Below are 14,871 nucleotides of genomic sequence, written 5' to 3'. Positions count from 1 at the left end.
GTCTTCGTTGAAGATGATCATCAGAGGTTGTTCACTCAAGACTGTAGCTGTTGGGAACTGTAGGCATCCACGGTGCCTAATGTAGTATAGTATTAACCAAAATACTTGATTACCTAAAACTTCTTTGATTTGGAATGCTTTTTGTACTTCTCTTGACTTTTTACCCTGTCTGCCAATATTTGTGAATGTCTCCACTCACCGTTCAAAGAGAAAACCAAAGATGTTAAAATCCAAAGCTTGTCAATTTGAGTATTAACTACAAAACCCAGCAAAGACTAATGGAGAGCTCTAAATGAGGTCAAAGATTTTTTTATATTTGTTATGAACTCAAAGTTCGAAATCTCTGCTTGTGCTACTTACAAAATAAAATTATAAATTTGTTAAAATATTATTATGTTGAAAAGAAACAGTATTCCCAAGTAATCCCACTCCTGAGGTCAGCAGCTAGGGAGCAGGCTTGGGGAAGAAAAGCCCTGCAATATTGCGTGCATGATTTGTAGCAACTTCTGAAGCAGACCTTAAAGCTAAGGTCTCATTCAGATGTCAGTCTCGGCCACGATGGAATTGCATGAGGAGACAATTTGCCTTCCTACAGCCTCTCGATGTAATTGTAGGTGGGCCTTGAAACAAAAGAGGGAACAGAAGACGACAATGGAATGCTGCAAGTTCATTAAAAATCGCCATGAATCTGATGATAATAAAAAATTTACTGCAAGCAAGTAGAGAAACCGTTCCACGCTTTTCCAGGCTGCTTCTGCCAGGCCTCAGCACTGATTTCCAGCATCTGGTGTGAAGGAACAAGGGAATCGGGGAGGACTGAGGTGCTCAGCTAGGCGAGGATCCCTGCGCAGCCTCTCTTCAACAGCAAGATATTTCTGTGGCGCCGTCCGCTTTTCCCTAGAGCAAGGAGAGAGATAGCAGAGGAAAACTGCAGCAGGATGCGGAGCAGAACGTTTTACAGGATAGCTTCAGTGCCGCATTCCCGGGGTGCCGACTGGCAGACCTCCCCCGCGCACTGCGCGCAGGCAGGCATTCCCAGTACCTGTTGAGCCTCAGTGACAGAATGTGGATATGGAACGTGGCTTCAGAGTGACGGGTGAGGAAGTCAGCCTCCTCCTCTGCACTGAGCTGATTCCGGTTCTCCTGAAACCACTGGTTCTTCTTCTGCAGCTCTTCCACGGCCTGTTGGGGAGCAGGCAACCACAGGTCACAGAGGGGAGAGCAAGGAGCAAAGGTACACAAAGTGCAACTCAAAGCTCAGGGGGCCGAGAGGGAGGAAACCACAAATCGGAGCTGGTTTGTTTACACGGGAGGCAGTAAGTTTGAGATGAGGTCTCACAGAACAAGAAAACAAGGGGAATCAAAATATGTGGAACAGCGAGAGGCAGCAAAACTTGAATGCGTTGCCTTACTATAGTCAAGAAGCACTGGAGAACCAAATCAGCTGATTGAGATAGGGACTAAATTTCACCCTGGAGCTATTTTGTTCTTTGATCTCACATGCTAGTGACCAAAAAAAATACAGACATGTTTATGTCTCTCCAAGTAATGAAAGGAGGTTTGTTTCCAATGAGATGTGTGGTACCCTCCTGCTAGGGCAGAGGAGACTCCAGTAACACACATGTCCTGGAGCGAGGCTGGGAATACCTTTTCAAAGCGAGCCTGGATGATGTTAACTTTATCAACGAGACAATGCTTCAAATCAGTCAGGCAGTCATCTCTGACGCGCAGGGCCTGCCCCTTGGGCATCTTCTCTCTGGGGCCAATTTGAATAAGGAAAGGTGCCAGGTAATCCAGATCCTGTTCCTCTTGTCCCAGGAGGTCATCCTCCACTGTGTTCTTCTGGAGGGGAAAGGACAGAACAAGTCGTGGTCCCATCTACCTGCTTCCCCAACACCCTGGGGTAAGGCAAAATGAAAGCAAAGGCCAAAACTCCGCCCCCCCCACCCCTCCCCGGGAGGAAATAATGTTTCTTTTTCTTGTAATTTGATCAAAACTACTGCTTCGCACTAGCTTTGCATACCAACCCTTCCCCAATGCGGTTTTTATTCTGTACTTCATTGTCTTTTTCCTAATTTCCTTGATTGTAGAGACATCTCTTACACAAAGCGTGTTATGCACTGAGGTGCAAGAAGGGGTCTACAAAATGCATTTGTCTATGGACATAAAGAGATCAGGACAGGGTATTTGGAGCGATTCCAGCCTGCAGGCTGGCAAATAGCTGCTCCTTGGATCTTTGCCCCTATTTGTGTTTAAGAGCTCTTCAGAGATAATTCCTCAGACAGAAAAAGCTTACTCTGGATTTCTTTGTGTACATGTAATAAATACTGGGATTTATGAAGTCCACCTACCATGGCTTCATACTGTTGTCTTTTTTCATTCCTCTCCGTATTATAAATTGAAACTGACAATTTAACAGCGGTTTCTTCATTCTCACGGATCTTCAAAATGTTTAACACCTGCCAAAAAATCAGAAGAAAGACCCTTCAGCTTTCCCACAAAATGGCAGTACTTTTACACACTTGACCTGCTAACAGAGCAGATGCTGCATGCAGGAGCTGTAGCATAAGATTAAATATAGATGATCTATACAAATATGTTCATAGACTGCTAACAGATCAAGCTGATAGTGGTCTTATTTTTAGATTGCTGCTCTGTATGAAACTTTTGAACACAATTACTGATATTATCCATTAAGAAAGCTCTTCTAGAGTCACAGTCTTGCCGCTACTTTTGAAATGGTATGATAGCTTTGGCTTATTTCTTTGTCTTAACAGGATATACAGCACAAGCAATGTGAATGTTTTGTCTCTTAATACATCCAGACTCAGAGGTTTGGCAAGGTAGTTCATGAGGTGACAGTGAACTAGCCTCAGATTTCTGAACAAAAAAAAAGGACTTTTGCAATCTTGTTCTTAACTATTCCTAGTATTCTATGCTAATGTAGTTGAGCATTCCCTCTCCAGCTCCTTCAGGGGTTCCTCTTCCTCACAAAAACACTAAAAAAAAAATAAAATCCAATATCTTTTCCTCCATCTGCTAGAATGGTTGTATTTATCATGAAGCAATTGCAAAGACTGCTAAGAACATGGATTTGTCACGCTGGTCACAGTGTGATTACCAGCACAAGCAATGTATTTTACGAAGTATTTCTCTGCCGTTGTTCCCACAAAAAGTCACTTCAATATTTTGGATAGGACTTTCTGGAAATGCCTAGGAGCTAGATGCAACGTTACACACAATATCCTTTCTTCCTGGTCTCATTCCCAGGCAAAAGACAGGTATGTTTCTAGATGCCCAATTAATATGCTGTCATTTGCTCTCTGAAACTGTCTTCCTCCCGGAGAATGAAGAGCAGGAGCTGGAAAGTGCGTGACTCTCCGTAAATATATTAAAGCCACATCTTTGTGGCTGGGTTGCAAGCTTGATAATTCAGCACAGAGATCAGATTTGTGACACCAGAGTTTTGTTTTCATCACAGTTCATGCTGAGGATGCTTTGGCAACCAGTCAGCTGAACCTGTTTCCACACCTGACCAGCTCTGACAACAGTGTGGACATCTCCTTGTTACCTCAGCTTCAGACTGCCTGACTTGTTGCTTCACCCGCTTCTCTTCCTCCATCAGCTCCTGCAACAGTTTGTACAGATGGAGCAGCTTCTTGCCTTTCCCAGAGGACCCTGCCTGGAAGCAGATAAGGTAGTCAGAAACAGTAGTGCTCCAAGGGTGTACTCTGCTAACACAAATTGGCACAATTCTGCGATCGTCAATACAGCGACACCGATTTCCACCACTGAAACGTCTAACTCATGGCCAACAGTGTCTTGGACTTCATTTTGATTCTGAATCCATCAGCAACATAGGCCAGATGGCACGCCTGGCACTGTGCTGACACTGCCGTTACTTGGTTGGAACCAGTTTTGCAGGGCTAGAGATGAAATGATGGCACTCCAGCAATTGCCTCCTGTTTATTCTCCCAAATGGAAAATAGAAACTTAAAAGAAACTTGCATAATATTAAAAAAATCCTGTGTTTGCACTCTTTGATTTTCCTAAGCGTAACTGTGCAGCATCACTGCAGAGTTTACTGACAGACTTCTGCTCCCGATTAGAGACTCACATCAGTGATGTCAGTGGAGCAACACACCCCCCACCCCAAATGAGATAATTCGGCTTAACGACAGCATTCCACATTTGGGGGATTATCTTTTATTTAAGGCTATCTATCAGCACACATTAAGCCTCAGCATCTTGCTCTGCATCTGCAGGGTAAACTCTGGGAGACTTAAGCAATGATGTGACCCAAGAAGTCCATGGCAGAACAGGAACTAGAACCCATGCTGTCCGCTTCTGCTTCTCTGCTGCAGTCTCTGCTTCAAGAGAGAACAGCAGAGGAAATTTCAGCTTCCCTGCCATGAATCCACAGGACTGAGCCCAACAGCTGCTGAATCAGCATCCTGCAAGATCCCCATGGCTGTGTCTACTCTACCTGATGACCGAGTCTGGAAAGATGACCTCAGGCATGGCTAGAGCAAGCCTTCCACGCTACGCTACGTCCTGCGTGCCCAGTCACTTCGGCACGGCAGTGCATCTCCAGGGGTGTCTGCGCTGTCAGCCTTGGAGGCTGTCTGAGGCGGGGGGTGCAGACGGAGCAGAGGGGCAGCATGGAATATGCCATGTTTGTAGTTCTTCCACTGACATTTCACCTCCCTTTCTGTCTTGTGATCTAGAAAAACTTCAAGATACAAGCAGTTTTTCTCCATACCTGGTACGTGATGCACATTTCTGGGGTCATGATCATCTTATTTCCTTTCCTATTCATCTCTGCCACTTTGAACAAATCCTTCGAGGCAGTGATGTATTTATCCTTGAGGTGATATGTCAGATGGATCATCTCCTCTGTGATCAGAAAGATACGTTCTGCTACATCTTCATCAGCAGGCTTTTCTAAGTTTCTGTGGAAACACTCCTTGATTTGCTAATGGGGGGTGAAAAGAAAGAGAGGGAAGCAGCTTAGACAACACAGAAAACTAGCGACATTTGCAGAGAGTTGGGTAAAAAGCCAAGGTGAAAATTGGGCTTTTCTGTCTGGACTACAATGGCATCTCTTGGCCCGTGGTCCTACTGTTCTTTCCTGTATCTGATAAAAAAAAAAAAAGCACAAAGCTGCTTTAAGCAATATGGAAGTCCTCTCTTGGTGGAGCCGAGTATGCTCTCCAAGCTCAAAGGTAGCTTGGGATGCATCCCTGCCTGAGGGAACTGCAGCAGGCAAGGTATTTTGGAGCACAACCAGGTTTCCCACATTCTCCAACAAAGGGAAGGAAAAAGGAGCATGTTGGGCACTGGTCCAGAGGCAGGCCTCTTCACGGCTCTGTCTGGGCAGGTGAAGTGTCTGAGCCGTACTGCCAGATGTTGGATTTCCTCCCTCTTCTGTTCTGCAAATCAGACCCAACTAGAGGAAGAGGTAGATTACCTGCTTGTAACAAATCACTGATGGGGCATTTCATCAGGAACCTAAAATGCTGTTAGTTTGGAGTCAGAACATGAAATCATTTGACTAGTTTTAAGTCTTGTGACAATTACATTCAAAAAAGTCATAGTCAAGCTTTTTCTCTTCTCTCTGACACACATTTTCCAGGTCTTAGTTTCCTAGTTTCATTCTAGCTGCTCAGTGCAGTTTGTGACAACCGGTCAAGACACAGCTCTTTGTCAGGCAAGCAGCTGGGAGACGCAGCAGCTGAACAAGGCTTGGGCGTCCCTCTGGAGTTCTGCCTTGGCTCTGCCCACTGAAAGTGAACCTCAAGCCCTACGCAGTACGTTTTGCATCGTATAAATATCACAGTGACAGATACTTTTCTGGCCATACCACTATAGGCCGGGAGTTAACGTCAGTTCTGGTGCCAGCCAAGTGTACTTTCTTTCCTCTTTTGCCAAACTCCACGTGCCGGAGGTGCAGGAAGTCATCCTGCCCCACGAAGTACTCTGTCATCTCGGTAGCATTTTCAACGCGTTTCTGGAGGCCATCGACTCGTGCCTCATTGTAAAACTCCATTGTACGTTTAGTCTCTGGTTCCAGCGACCCATAGGTGTGAGCTAAGGACATAAGAGAGATTGCGTACATTTTTAGAGTTAGCAACCATAATACAGTGAGCACAAGTGTGTCCAGAGGAAGTCCCATTTTCTCCAGCAGCCAATAAATCAGATGCACGTAAGGGCATAAGAAGGGAACGTTATCTCCACATTGCTGTGCAGCAATACGCCATATCCTGAGGATGGTAGGACAGCTCTGCAGGGCTGCTGCCTTCCTCGCACAGTAAGGCAGTAGCGAGTGGAACCTGGAATCTGCTCTTCCCAAATCAGGAATGGGTGCAGCCTCTTGGAGAGAAACGCTGCTTTAGCAACAGATCTGATGCAGGACTTTCTCTCCCCCAGCTGCACAACACAGAGACCAAACATAAACCTAAGGAGAAAGTTTCTACTTCTATCACCTCTACTGGTAAAAATAAATGATATCGCCCTATATATATTAGGTATGTATTTTCCTTCTGTTATGCTGAGGGGGGACCACTGTCCAGGACTGCAAGCCAACAACCCAATTCTCTACTCTCCACTGGAGCCCGTATTACTTATCCAGGCAATTCGTCCCAGAAGCTTGCAGCACCCCCAGCTTTGGGCTTTTGTCACTGCTGGAAGGGATTCACGTGAAATCCCATCAGCTGCAGTGGCTGCCCAGATGAGCTGGAATACCTTTGAGACTGAGGAGGTGTCCTGGCCTGAAGTAGTCAGTGGTCAGCTGTGTTTGTTTATTCACTTCTCTCATATCCAACATGTCTTCTCGGTTTTTGAACCACTCCCTCACCTCCACTGCTTCAGTACCTGGCAGGAGACAAACCATGTCACAGCCTTACATCACCCTGATGGAGGTGGTAAGAGTCATCTGCTGAGCTCTCGGTGTCTGTGCAAGCACCCTGTGCTCCCGATACAGCCGCACCAGACATCGCACAGTCACTGGAATCGGCCCTGTGCACAGGGGCGTTTTGTAGATGAATCCTAATCTACGTCCGAGTAGGTGAATTCTACCTCATGAGGGTTTAGTCCTCTCCATCAACAAGAACTGAAGTAGTCGGCTCAGGGGGAGAAGGTGGCACGGTAGATGGCTGCAGTTAGGCAGGAGAAATTCCACCCCAGATATTTAACTCCAGTGTCAGGAGGGAAGGGAAACGAGATCGGGGCATTATGCTACCCAAGAGGACTGAGGACAGGACACTGTATGTCCAGTTAGGAATCTGCACAGTTTCTTGGACCAGCTTTTAAAGAATAACACTCTGGAGTACAGAAATATCCCCAGTTCGTAGCTGCCCCTTTCTGTTGCTCCTGTTGACACCAGTGGGAACAGTGATACTACGGGATCAAGTCAAACCAGCCTTCCACTTCTCTGGAGACTAGAAAGCCAAGCAGCAGGCCTCGCAACACTCAACAGTCTCAGCACTGGGGTGTAAGAGAGGTTCAAACTCTTGCGGGAACCCCTAGCAGTGCTGGGAAGCTCTAGGGCTTGACAGACAGCGAGCGTCATGAAGCATTTGAAGATGTGGTAGGCAAGTGCCTCACGCATGAGAGGAGGACGAGCAAGCACAAGAGAGACTCTGGCAGAAGGGGCACCACCTCCCCCTTCCCACCAGCACAGCCCAGGCTGTGTTTGCGCAGTGCGGCGAGCACATTCACGCATCCCTCTTACAGTCTAAGTCTGCGTAGACGGTGAGACGCTTCACCAGCCCGTTTTCATTCAGGTACGGCGCCCACTTCTCCAGTTTTGCTTTCTTGTACAGGATAACCTTCTTCCCCTGGGAATAGCGGGTCTCAAACTCTGCAGTGGAGAAGAGAGGTGTCAGAAAAACTGACCCCCTTGTACTCAGCCCAGGGAAAAAGAATTCAAGAGGGGAAAGCCATGGTCTAAGGGAAACCATGCATTTATTGATCATATTCAGCTGCCAGTAAAACTGTTCAGACCCTGCCTGTTGTGCTTTAATGTTACAACAGCAGAAGAACTCTTTTCTCTCCCAAAGCAGACACTTGATAATGCAGGGGCACTACCTTGTGCATAGCAGCAACAGAAAGTCCGTCCCAGACAAAATCATTCAGCAGGAAAACAGAGTGTGAACACAGACTGAGTGTCTCTGTGTGTGTCCGTCTGTCTGTCTGGGGGGGGGGGGGGGGGTGTCCCAGCCAGGATGAGGCAGCGCACTGAGGGCAGGCATTCACACCAGTAGCTGTTGCTGCCTTCATCTACTGCGCTTCACTGCCATACCTTATCCATTGTGAAGGGAGGACTCTTGATTGAGCTAAACAAATGTCTCAAATCCACTGAAAGGTTAGCTGGGGGGCAAGCAAAAGGCAAAGGCAAAATACATACCTCTGGGAGATACCTGGATTGGGGCTACCCACGATGGCGGCATGTCAAAACTCATGTCTTCCTCCTCCTTTTCCTGCTGAAACAGAAGCAGAGATTTGCATTCTTGGCAGCTTCTCTCACTGTGCCAGGAGGCGTTTTGGCTCTAGAGAATGCAGTGCAGGGATCAGAGCCCTGCTCACGCGAGGCTGCGCTGGTCCTGGGGAACGTGGCAGCAGAGATTCAAGAGCTGTGTCGGTCACGCGCAGCCCGAGGACGGGGCAAGCAGCAGACTGCAGTTTACGTGGAAGGAGAACTTTACTGCATCCCCACGCTCTCACTAGCACACCCCTACTCAAGCCTAATGAAGTTATCTCCTTCTGGCTGCACTCATGCTGGATAGGGGAGGAACGTGACAATCGTCATTCAAATTCATGACCAGCTTGTTTTATGTGGACTGTGGCGGGCGCTTTGCTCCCTGGTTCTGGGCACAGGCTGAAGAGAGTAGATAACAGGAGGGAACGCACTGTTACTGCTGTTCCTCTGCTCTGCTGTGCTGGTGCAGTGACTGCTTTATCATGCTGTGTTCTCCTAGCAGGAAAACACACCATTTTGCACTTCCAGTACACAGCATTTTTTGGTATATTAGAGCACAGACATTCTTTCTACATCTGGTTGGCAACTCCAGCTAGCAGCCAAGAGAGCAGGGTGCTGACCAGCAGAGAAAGCGTGTCCAGAAAAATTTCAGTCTGGGTTTTATTTTTTAAAATTATTTCATCCCAAAGGTCAACGCACTAGAGGCCTGCAGAGATCCCCAGCCACTCGGGAGACCAGAAGTACCACCTGGGGTCCTGCTTCAAAAAGCATCAGAACTGTTCAAGACTGAGAAGGAATCTGAAGTGCCAGTCGAAACCTAGCTAGAGCAATAGCGATCTGACCTGGAGAGGGCAGCAGGCAGGCAGATGTACGAGGGCCTGCGAACATACCAGTTGCCTACAGCATCCCCACTGCACGAGAGCCATCATTTGGGTCACTCACCGTATCATTCGTCTCCTTGTCAGACAACTCCTTTTCCTCCTCAGCATCTGGGAGCGGCTGAACAGGCTGGTTGCTCTCCAAAAGCATAATCTCCCAGCGGACAGTGTCACCCAAGTCAAAGGTGAGATCCTAGGCCGTACAGAAGAAACCCACTTAATTACGGGGCAGTCCCACGGGCCTGGTACTAGACTGAACGCTGCTCCTGCACATCTGCGATGCTCAGAATTAAAGGATTCCAGACAGACCACCCTGGGTCTCAGTGAGGTGGGCTCGTCAGACCCTTGGCTGGCTGGTGGGCCCCCAAAAGCACCCTGTGCTAGAGGGTTGCAGACCTCTTTCCTCATGGTGCCTCTACCACAGAGGAGAGGAAGCTGCTGGAAACGCTTCTGCCTCCTTCCTTGGGGCACGCATAGCCCCAGGGTCATTCACAGGGGCCTGAAGTTGCTCTAGCTCAGACCCTCGCCTCCCAGGCTTTGTATGAGCAGGGGAGTAGCTGGGGTGTGGGAAGAGCCAAATCAAGATCTCTCTTGCCTTGAGCCATGCCTGACAGTCTCAAAACATCCTCTGCCTTACAAGCCGCTGTTTGAGAGAAGGAGTGTCCAGCCAGCCTTAGAAGCTGATATTCCAGCACCACAGGGGTTTAATGGGTGCGATCTGTATTTATTAGCTCAGGGTCTGGGGCGTCCTGCAGTAGTTCCAGAGTCGATGCAATCAGAGCAGCATGACCAGAGCCATCACAGGGAATGGTTAAGTGGAAACTGGGACCACCACTGATCTTGGACTTCCCCAGGACTCAGGTTAGCCCAGCTGTCCCTCCCAGGCACAGGGTGTTTAAGGGCTCATTACCTTGCAGCCGTTCCTGCAGTCCTGCATGTTCACCCAGTAGTTCCTGTGATTCCAGACACTCTCGATCCCAAGGAAGTGCTCATCCGTGGTGCTGTGGCTGTTTCCCGTGAAGGGGTTAATGAAGAAGGTCTCAGGAACCTCTCTCTTCCCAGACAGGACCAAAACCCACGCATGCACCCGTAAGCCATACAAAGGGTCACGCTCGGGCTTTTCCACTCCCTGTAGCGCAGAGGACAGAGCAGTAATTATTGACACTTTATTGCCAATTTAATCCATCCCAATGGCAATCTTATTCTCTTCTCTGCCCACTGCTAAATATCTCCAGGCCCTTAACACTCTTCAAGTGCTGGTGGCCACGATCAGGGTTATGTCACACTTGGTGGCAGAGGGTGGTGACCTCCTCTCTTTGGTCAGCCACTACCTGTGTCTCAGCTCTTTCTCCTGGAGTTTATAGTGAGGTGGACCTCACTAACTTACCGTGACTTTCTCCTCTCCTCTTTCCTTGTTCTTACGAGCAGCTTCACCTTCTGCCGCCTTCTTGGCCTCCTGCTGAAGCTCAAACTTGCTCTGCAGGTCTGGTGGGGGCTTAACTTTATACTTGTTGGACGACTTCTTCCTCTCCTCTTTTGGTACCTGCCTCCACAAAAGCAGGGTATTGCTGTGAAACCCAGCAGAGATCAAGAGAAGGAAGAAAAAACACAGCTTACAGGTACCTCCCAGTCCCCAGCCCTTGGCAGTTTACAGTGTTGGACCTGGTGAACAGAATTCAGTGAAGCCAAAGAGGCCTCTTAGGGAACTGTGGAAAATCACTCAAAAGATCCCTTTGGTGAGGTCCCTGCTTGGTAGACTGAGACCCAGCGTGGACCTCAAGCTGTTCCCCCTAATTCAGCTCTGGGGCTCACTGGAAATGACCAGCCTGAGCATGCACACTGGGCTCCACCCTGCCTGCTCACTGCAGGTCTCACCTCCGGTGGCTTCTCGAGCAGCGGGCACAGCTCCAGAGTCTCGTCCAGGGTGCATACCTCGCGGGTGGCATACCCGTGCACACAGTAAGCGTCGTACCCGGCCCCGATCAGCATGGAGCACAGCAGCACACTGAAGTCAAAGCAGTTCCCCTGCTGGTATTTCAGTATGGTGGTTGGGGAATAGAGCGAACTGGGCTTGAAAGAGAGAGATGCACGTTCTCAGTGCTTGTCTTGTGAAGCTGAAACATGCACCAGGCAAAGCAGGGGGGAGAGAGAGAGAGAGCATTGCGCATATCCCCGGGCTCTGCAGCCATAGGCAATCGGTTATATAAAATGCCTATGTAAGCCACAGAGCCTGGAATTCCCCTCCAAAGTGATATGGGGAAATTCTGACCCCAAATCTGGTGACAAATTTAACAACAAGGAGAGATGGGCAGGACAAACTCATCAAACTGCTGAAAACCTAATGCTAACCGCAACTCTGGAGTGGGGCTTTCCTCCATCTCTAGCTGGTCTGTGTGCAGTGTTTCAAAGCAAAAGACCCCTAAGCTAAATTATAGTTCAAAGGAGGGAACATGCAGTGTTCTGGCCCTCACTGGTGAACAAGCAAAGGGATCAGTATGCATATACTGCATATAGAGAGGTTCTACACAGTCTGCTCCCACATCCCGTTTAGAAATCTCCCTTCAGTCACCCCAAAATGTCCCCAAAATTGGGATAGAAATGTCTAAAGGCCCTAAAAACTGATCACTGAGGCCAAGCATCAGCCCCTGGGCTTCGTATGCTCCTTTGTTCCGAGGCCTCTTGGTCTTTGGAGGGGAAGCTTGTCTGCCACTGCAACCCACAGCAGACCAGCTGGTCATCGGGGGTGACCAAGAGCAGGGTCAGGCCCAGTCCTGCAGAAATAGTGTTTCGTTGCTTGACAGATACAACCCTGTGCATGTACTGGGATTACGGGTCCAAACAGAGTGCACAGGGCCTGGGAAAGTCGGGGGATTGCCTAAGGAACGAGGGGATGATGGAGAGGTCAAAGACCTTTGTAATCCCAGCCACTGGGGTTTCCACGTTGTGTTCTGTCACCTCCATTACAGGGCTGTTTCTGACGGGACTGCAGCCCCCTTCTTACCGGTGTGATAGGGGACTTGAGGGGCTCCATGGTGAGGTAATCGGAGACAAAGCTGGCACAGCCATCCCAGCGGTACAGCTCCGTGTAAGGCAGCAGGGTTGGCCTCACCGTTGTGCTCACAAACTTCTGTAGGGCAACAAGAGGACTTTGGTTAGCCAACAGCTGCCTGGCAGAGCCTCCTGTCCAAACCCATCCTCAGACCGCCCCTAGATGCTGCCACTCACATTCAGGACCTCCCTAGAGCATATCAACAGCATCAGTAACCCTCCTCACCTGTTCCAAGGTAGAAATCGCAGGGGGTTGAGGCCACCTGCTTGTCTGTGGCTGAAACTTCCAGCTCATCTTAGACACGTTACAGATGTGAGCCAGTTCTTCTCTTGGTTTTCAAGCAAAACAAATAGCTACTGCCCTTTCCAGCTTTTACATCCTCCAGCATTTTTTGCCTTGTATGTTAACAATATAAGAAATGTTGGGGAAAGCTGGTCCAAAGGAGCAATTCCAGATGCCTGGGGGAGCATCAGGTCGAGAACTAGACAACAGTCGTGCTGCTTGGGCCCAGTACTAAACAACACCAGACCACAAACTTCCACATTTACTTCCCTCCCTGTAACTTCTGCAAACTTCCAAACAAGACCTAACTCTGGATCCAGGCTCCGCATCTGTGACTAAGCCTGCGCCTTATCTGTTTCATATGTTTCTTTCACTTTCCTTCCCGTTTCTGTGGTCTTTCCCATCTCTTAGGCATCACGCTGCAGCCCTGCCTGCAGCCTACAGAGCACCACTACCGTGTGTGTGGTACAACGTGCTTGAGGATTTGGACAGCCAGGGTGTTCCCAGGGTGCTGTGTGCCTGCTCAGAGTGCTGTGGGCACAGCAAGCGGGTCCCCGTTCCCTTTGGCCAGGAGCGAGGGCAGAAAGGGCTGCTGTCCCTCCCCAGGATTCAGCACGACAGAAGCCAAGTGCCCCCTACGCTGTGGCCCAGCCCCACGCCGTGCCATACCTCCACACCACACTCGTTGGCCGGGCAGAGGAAGAGCAGCTTGCGGTCAGGGCAGAGGTGAGCATACTGCTGGAGAAAATGGTCAGCAATGCGCAGCAGCTTCTTTTCCTTCAGGGAATTTGTCTTGTACGAGGACGGTAACTGGGATGTGTCACTGGAGCTCCAGTCAACATCACTTCCAGGGCAGGAGGAGGCAGAGATACACAGGTAATAAGCCAGGAGCAATGTGGGCAAGATGACCCACTACCAAAACATGGCCAGGGCTCCCTGTTTCCCAGGGAAAAAATGAGGATCATACCCAAGGGAATGTTTTTGATACAGCCATCACTCCAGAGGATGACATATGCCCAGAGGCTCAGGAGATCTTTATATGGTGTCATAATACAGCAGCAAGTGAACGTACAAAGGGAATGACCATGTCTTACACGTGCTGTAGGTGACCCTGCTTTGGCAGGGGGTTGGACTAGATGACTCACAGAGATGCCTTCCAACCCCGACCATTCTGTGATTCTGTGAAACACAGCAAGCACGAGAAACTCGCTCACTCCCCGCCCTGTGCAAGGGGACCACACGTGCCATCCTCGCCTGTCCTGTCTCCCCGTGAGCCCCAAAGGGACCATCCCCAAGTGTCCCCAAGGCATGAGGGACTGTCCCTATGCGTCCCAGTACCCAACAGACATGCATGACTTACAGCAGATCGCTTGGGACGCAGACCGGCTCCACAGATGCCTTCGTCTCCACATCTTGGTGGCTATCACCGACCCCCAAAGCCTTCAGCTCTTCTTCTTCTCTTCGCTCCTCTTCCTCCTTCTCCTCCAGCACCTCCATTCCTCCTCCTCCTCCTGGGCACTAAGGAAACGCAGGGTGAATTCGGGGTGGCACCCAGACCCACAGCACAGAAATACTCGCGCTCTGCCCGCAGTGATTCTGGGGAGCTGGAGGAATGGAGTTGGCCTACGCTGGAGCAGGCTGCCCGGGCCCATCCGGCCATGCAGCGGCCTTGGAGGACCGGGACGCTTCGCAGCCCCAAGGCCGGAGGCTGTGTTATCTACTGACACCCCGGGAGGCGGGGGGCTGCCCGCTCCCCCCCGCCTGCGGTCAGGCTGACCCTGCGCTGAGCAGACGGCGAGATGGAGGAACCGACCTTGTACCAGGGCGCCCCGGGACCGGACGCTGCTCCCCCCGCTCCGACAGCCGCCGCCTTCCCCGGCCTCGCGGCTGCAGCCGGGCCCGGGCACCATGGCAACGCCAGCGGCGGCCTACCCCGGGCCTACCCCCGGGGCCTCCGCCTACCGCGGCCTACCCCAGGCCTCTCCCCACCCCAGGCAGGCCCCAGCCCACCTCCAGGGACCCCGCCGGTGCCTCCCGCAGCCCCCAGCTGCCCCAGCCCTCCCAGTCCGCTGGCCTGACTGGACCTCCCGGTGCTGCCCGAGGCACGGCCTGGTGCTGGCAGCAGCCCCCCTGGGTCCAGAGGATTTTGGGGCAAAACGACAGGGAAGCGGCCAAACCCTGCC

At 50.2% G+C, this 14,871-nt stretch overlaps 1 protein-coding gene across 4 annotated transcripts; it reads right to left on the bottom strand.

Moving 5' to 3' along the window:
• Nucleotides 1–347: 347 nt before the first annotated feature.
• DRC7 (dynein regulatory complex subunit 7) lies at nt 348–14,577 on the bottom strand. 4 transcript variants are annotated; one of them, XR_012765326.1, is made up of 19 exons: nt 14,502–14,577; nt 14,049–14,206; nt 13,358–13,532; nt 12,359–12,484; nt 11,233–11,427; nt 10,745–10,900; nt 10,268–10,486; nt 9,422–9,550; nt 8,408–8,483; nt 7,733–7,861; nt 6,745–6,873; nt 5,864–6,090; nt 4,763–4,975; nt 3,572–3,682; nt 2,352–2,459; nt 1,648–1,842; nt 1,043–1,182; nt 711–897; nt 348–620 (listed from the first exon to the last, which is right to left on the bottom strand). XR_012765326.1 is itself a non-coding variant. In XM_075433617.1 (18 exons), the coding sequence occupies exons 2-18, from the start codon at nt 14,183–14,185 to the stop codon at nt 765–767; spliced, it is 2,598 nt and encodes an 865-aa protein (XP_075289732.1). In that variant the 5' UTR covers nt 14,186–14,206; nt 14,502–14,577; the 3' UTR covers nt 348–764. The 4 variants fall into 4 exon arrangements, 3 of the variants coding, with proteins under 3 accessions (XP_075289732.1, XP_075289734.1, XP_075289733.1); XM_075433617.1 differs by having other exon boundaries at nt 348–897; XM_075433619.1 differs by having other exon boundaries at nt 348–897; nt 1,648–1,839.
• Between the last annotated feature and the right edge of the window lie 294 nt (nt 14,578–14,871).

This window comes from Opisthocomus hoazin, chromosome 12, assembly GCF_030867145.1.
Source record: "Opisthocomus hoazin isolate bOpiHoa1 chromosome 12, bOpiHoa1.hap1, whole genome shotgun sequence".
Lineage (NCBI taxonomy): Eukaryota > Metazoa > Chordata > Aves > Opisthocomiformes > Opisthocomidae > Opisthocomus > Opisthocomus hoazin.
The sequence above is the reverse complement of the archived record's forward strand: the minus strand, read 5'-3'. Positions and strand labels throughout refer to the sequence as shown.

Excerpts from the sequence above, each read along its gene's own strand:
- DRC7 (XM_075433617.1), bottom strand. The coding sequence starts at position 14,185 with ATGGAGGTGCTGGAGGAGAAGGAGGAAGAGGAGCGAAGAGAAGAAGAA. Across the intron at positions 12,485-13,357 it reads CCAACGAGTGTGGTGTGGAG|AAGTTTGTGAGCACAACGGT; the intron begins GTATGGCACGGC and ends GTTGCCCTACAG. Across the intron at positions 1,843-2,351 it reads GACAACAGTATGAAGCCATG|AAGAACACAGTGGAGGATGA; the intron begins GTAGGTGGACTT and ends TTTCCCCTCCAG.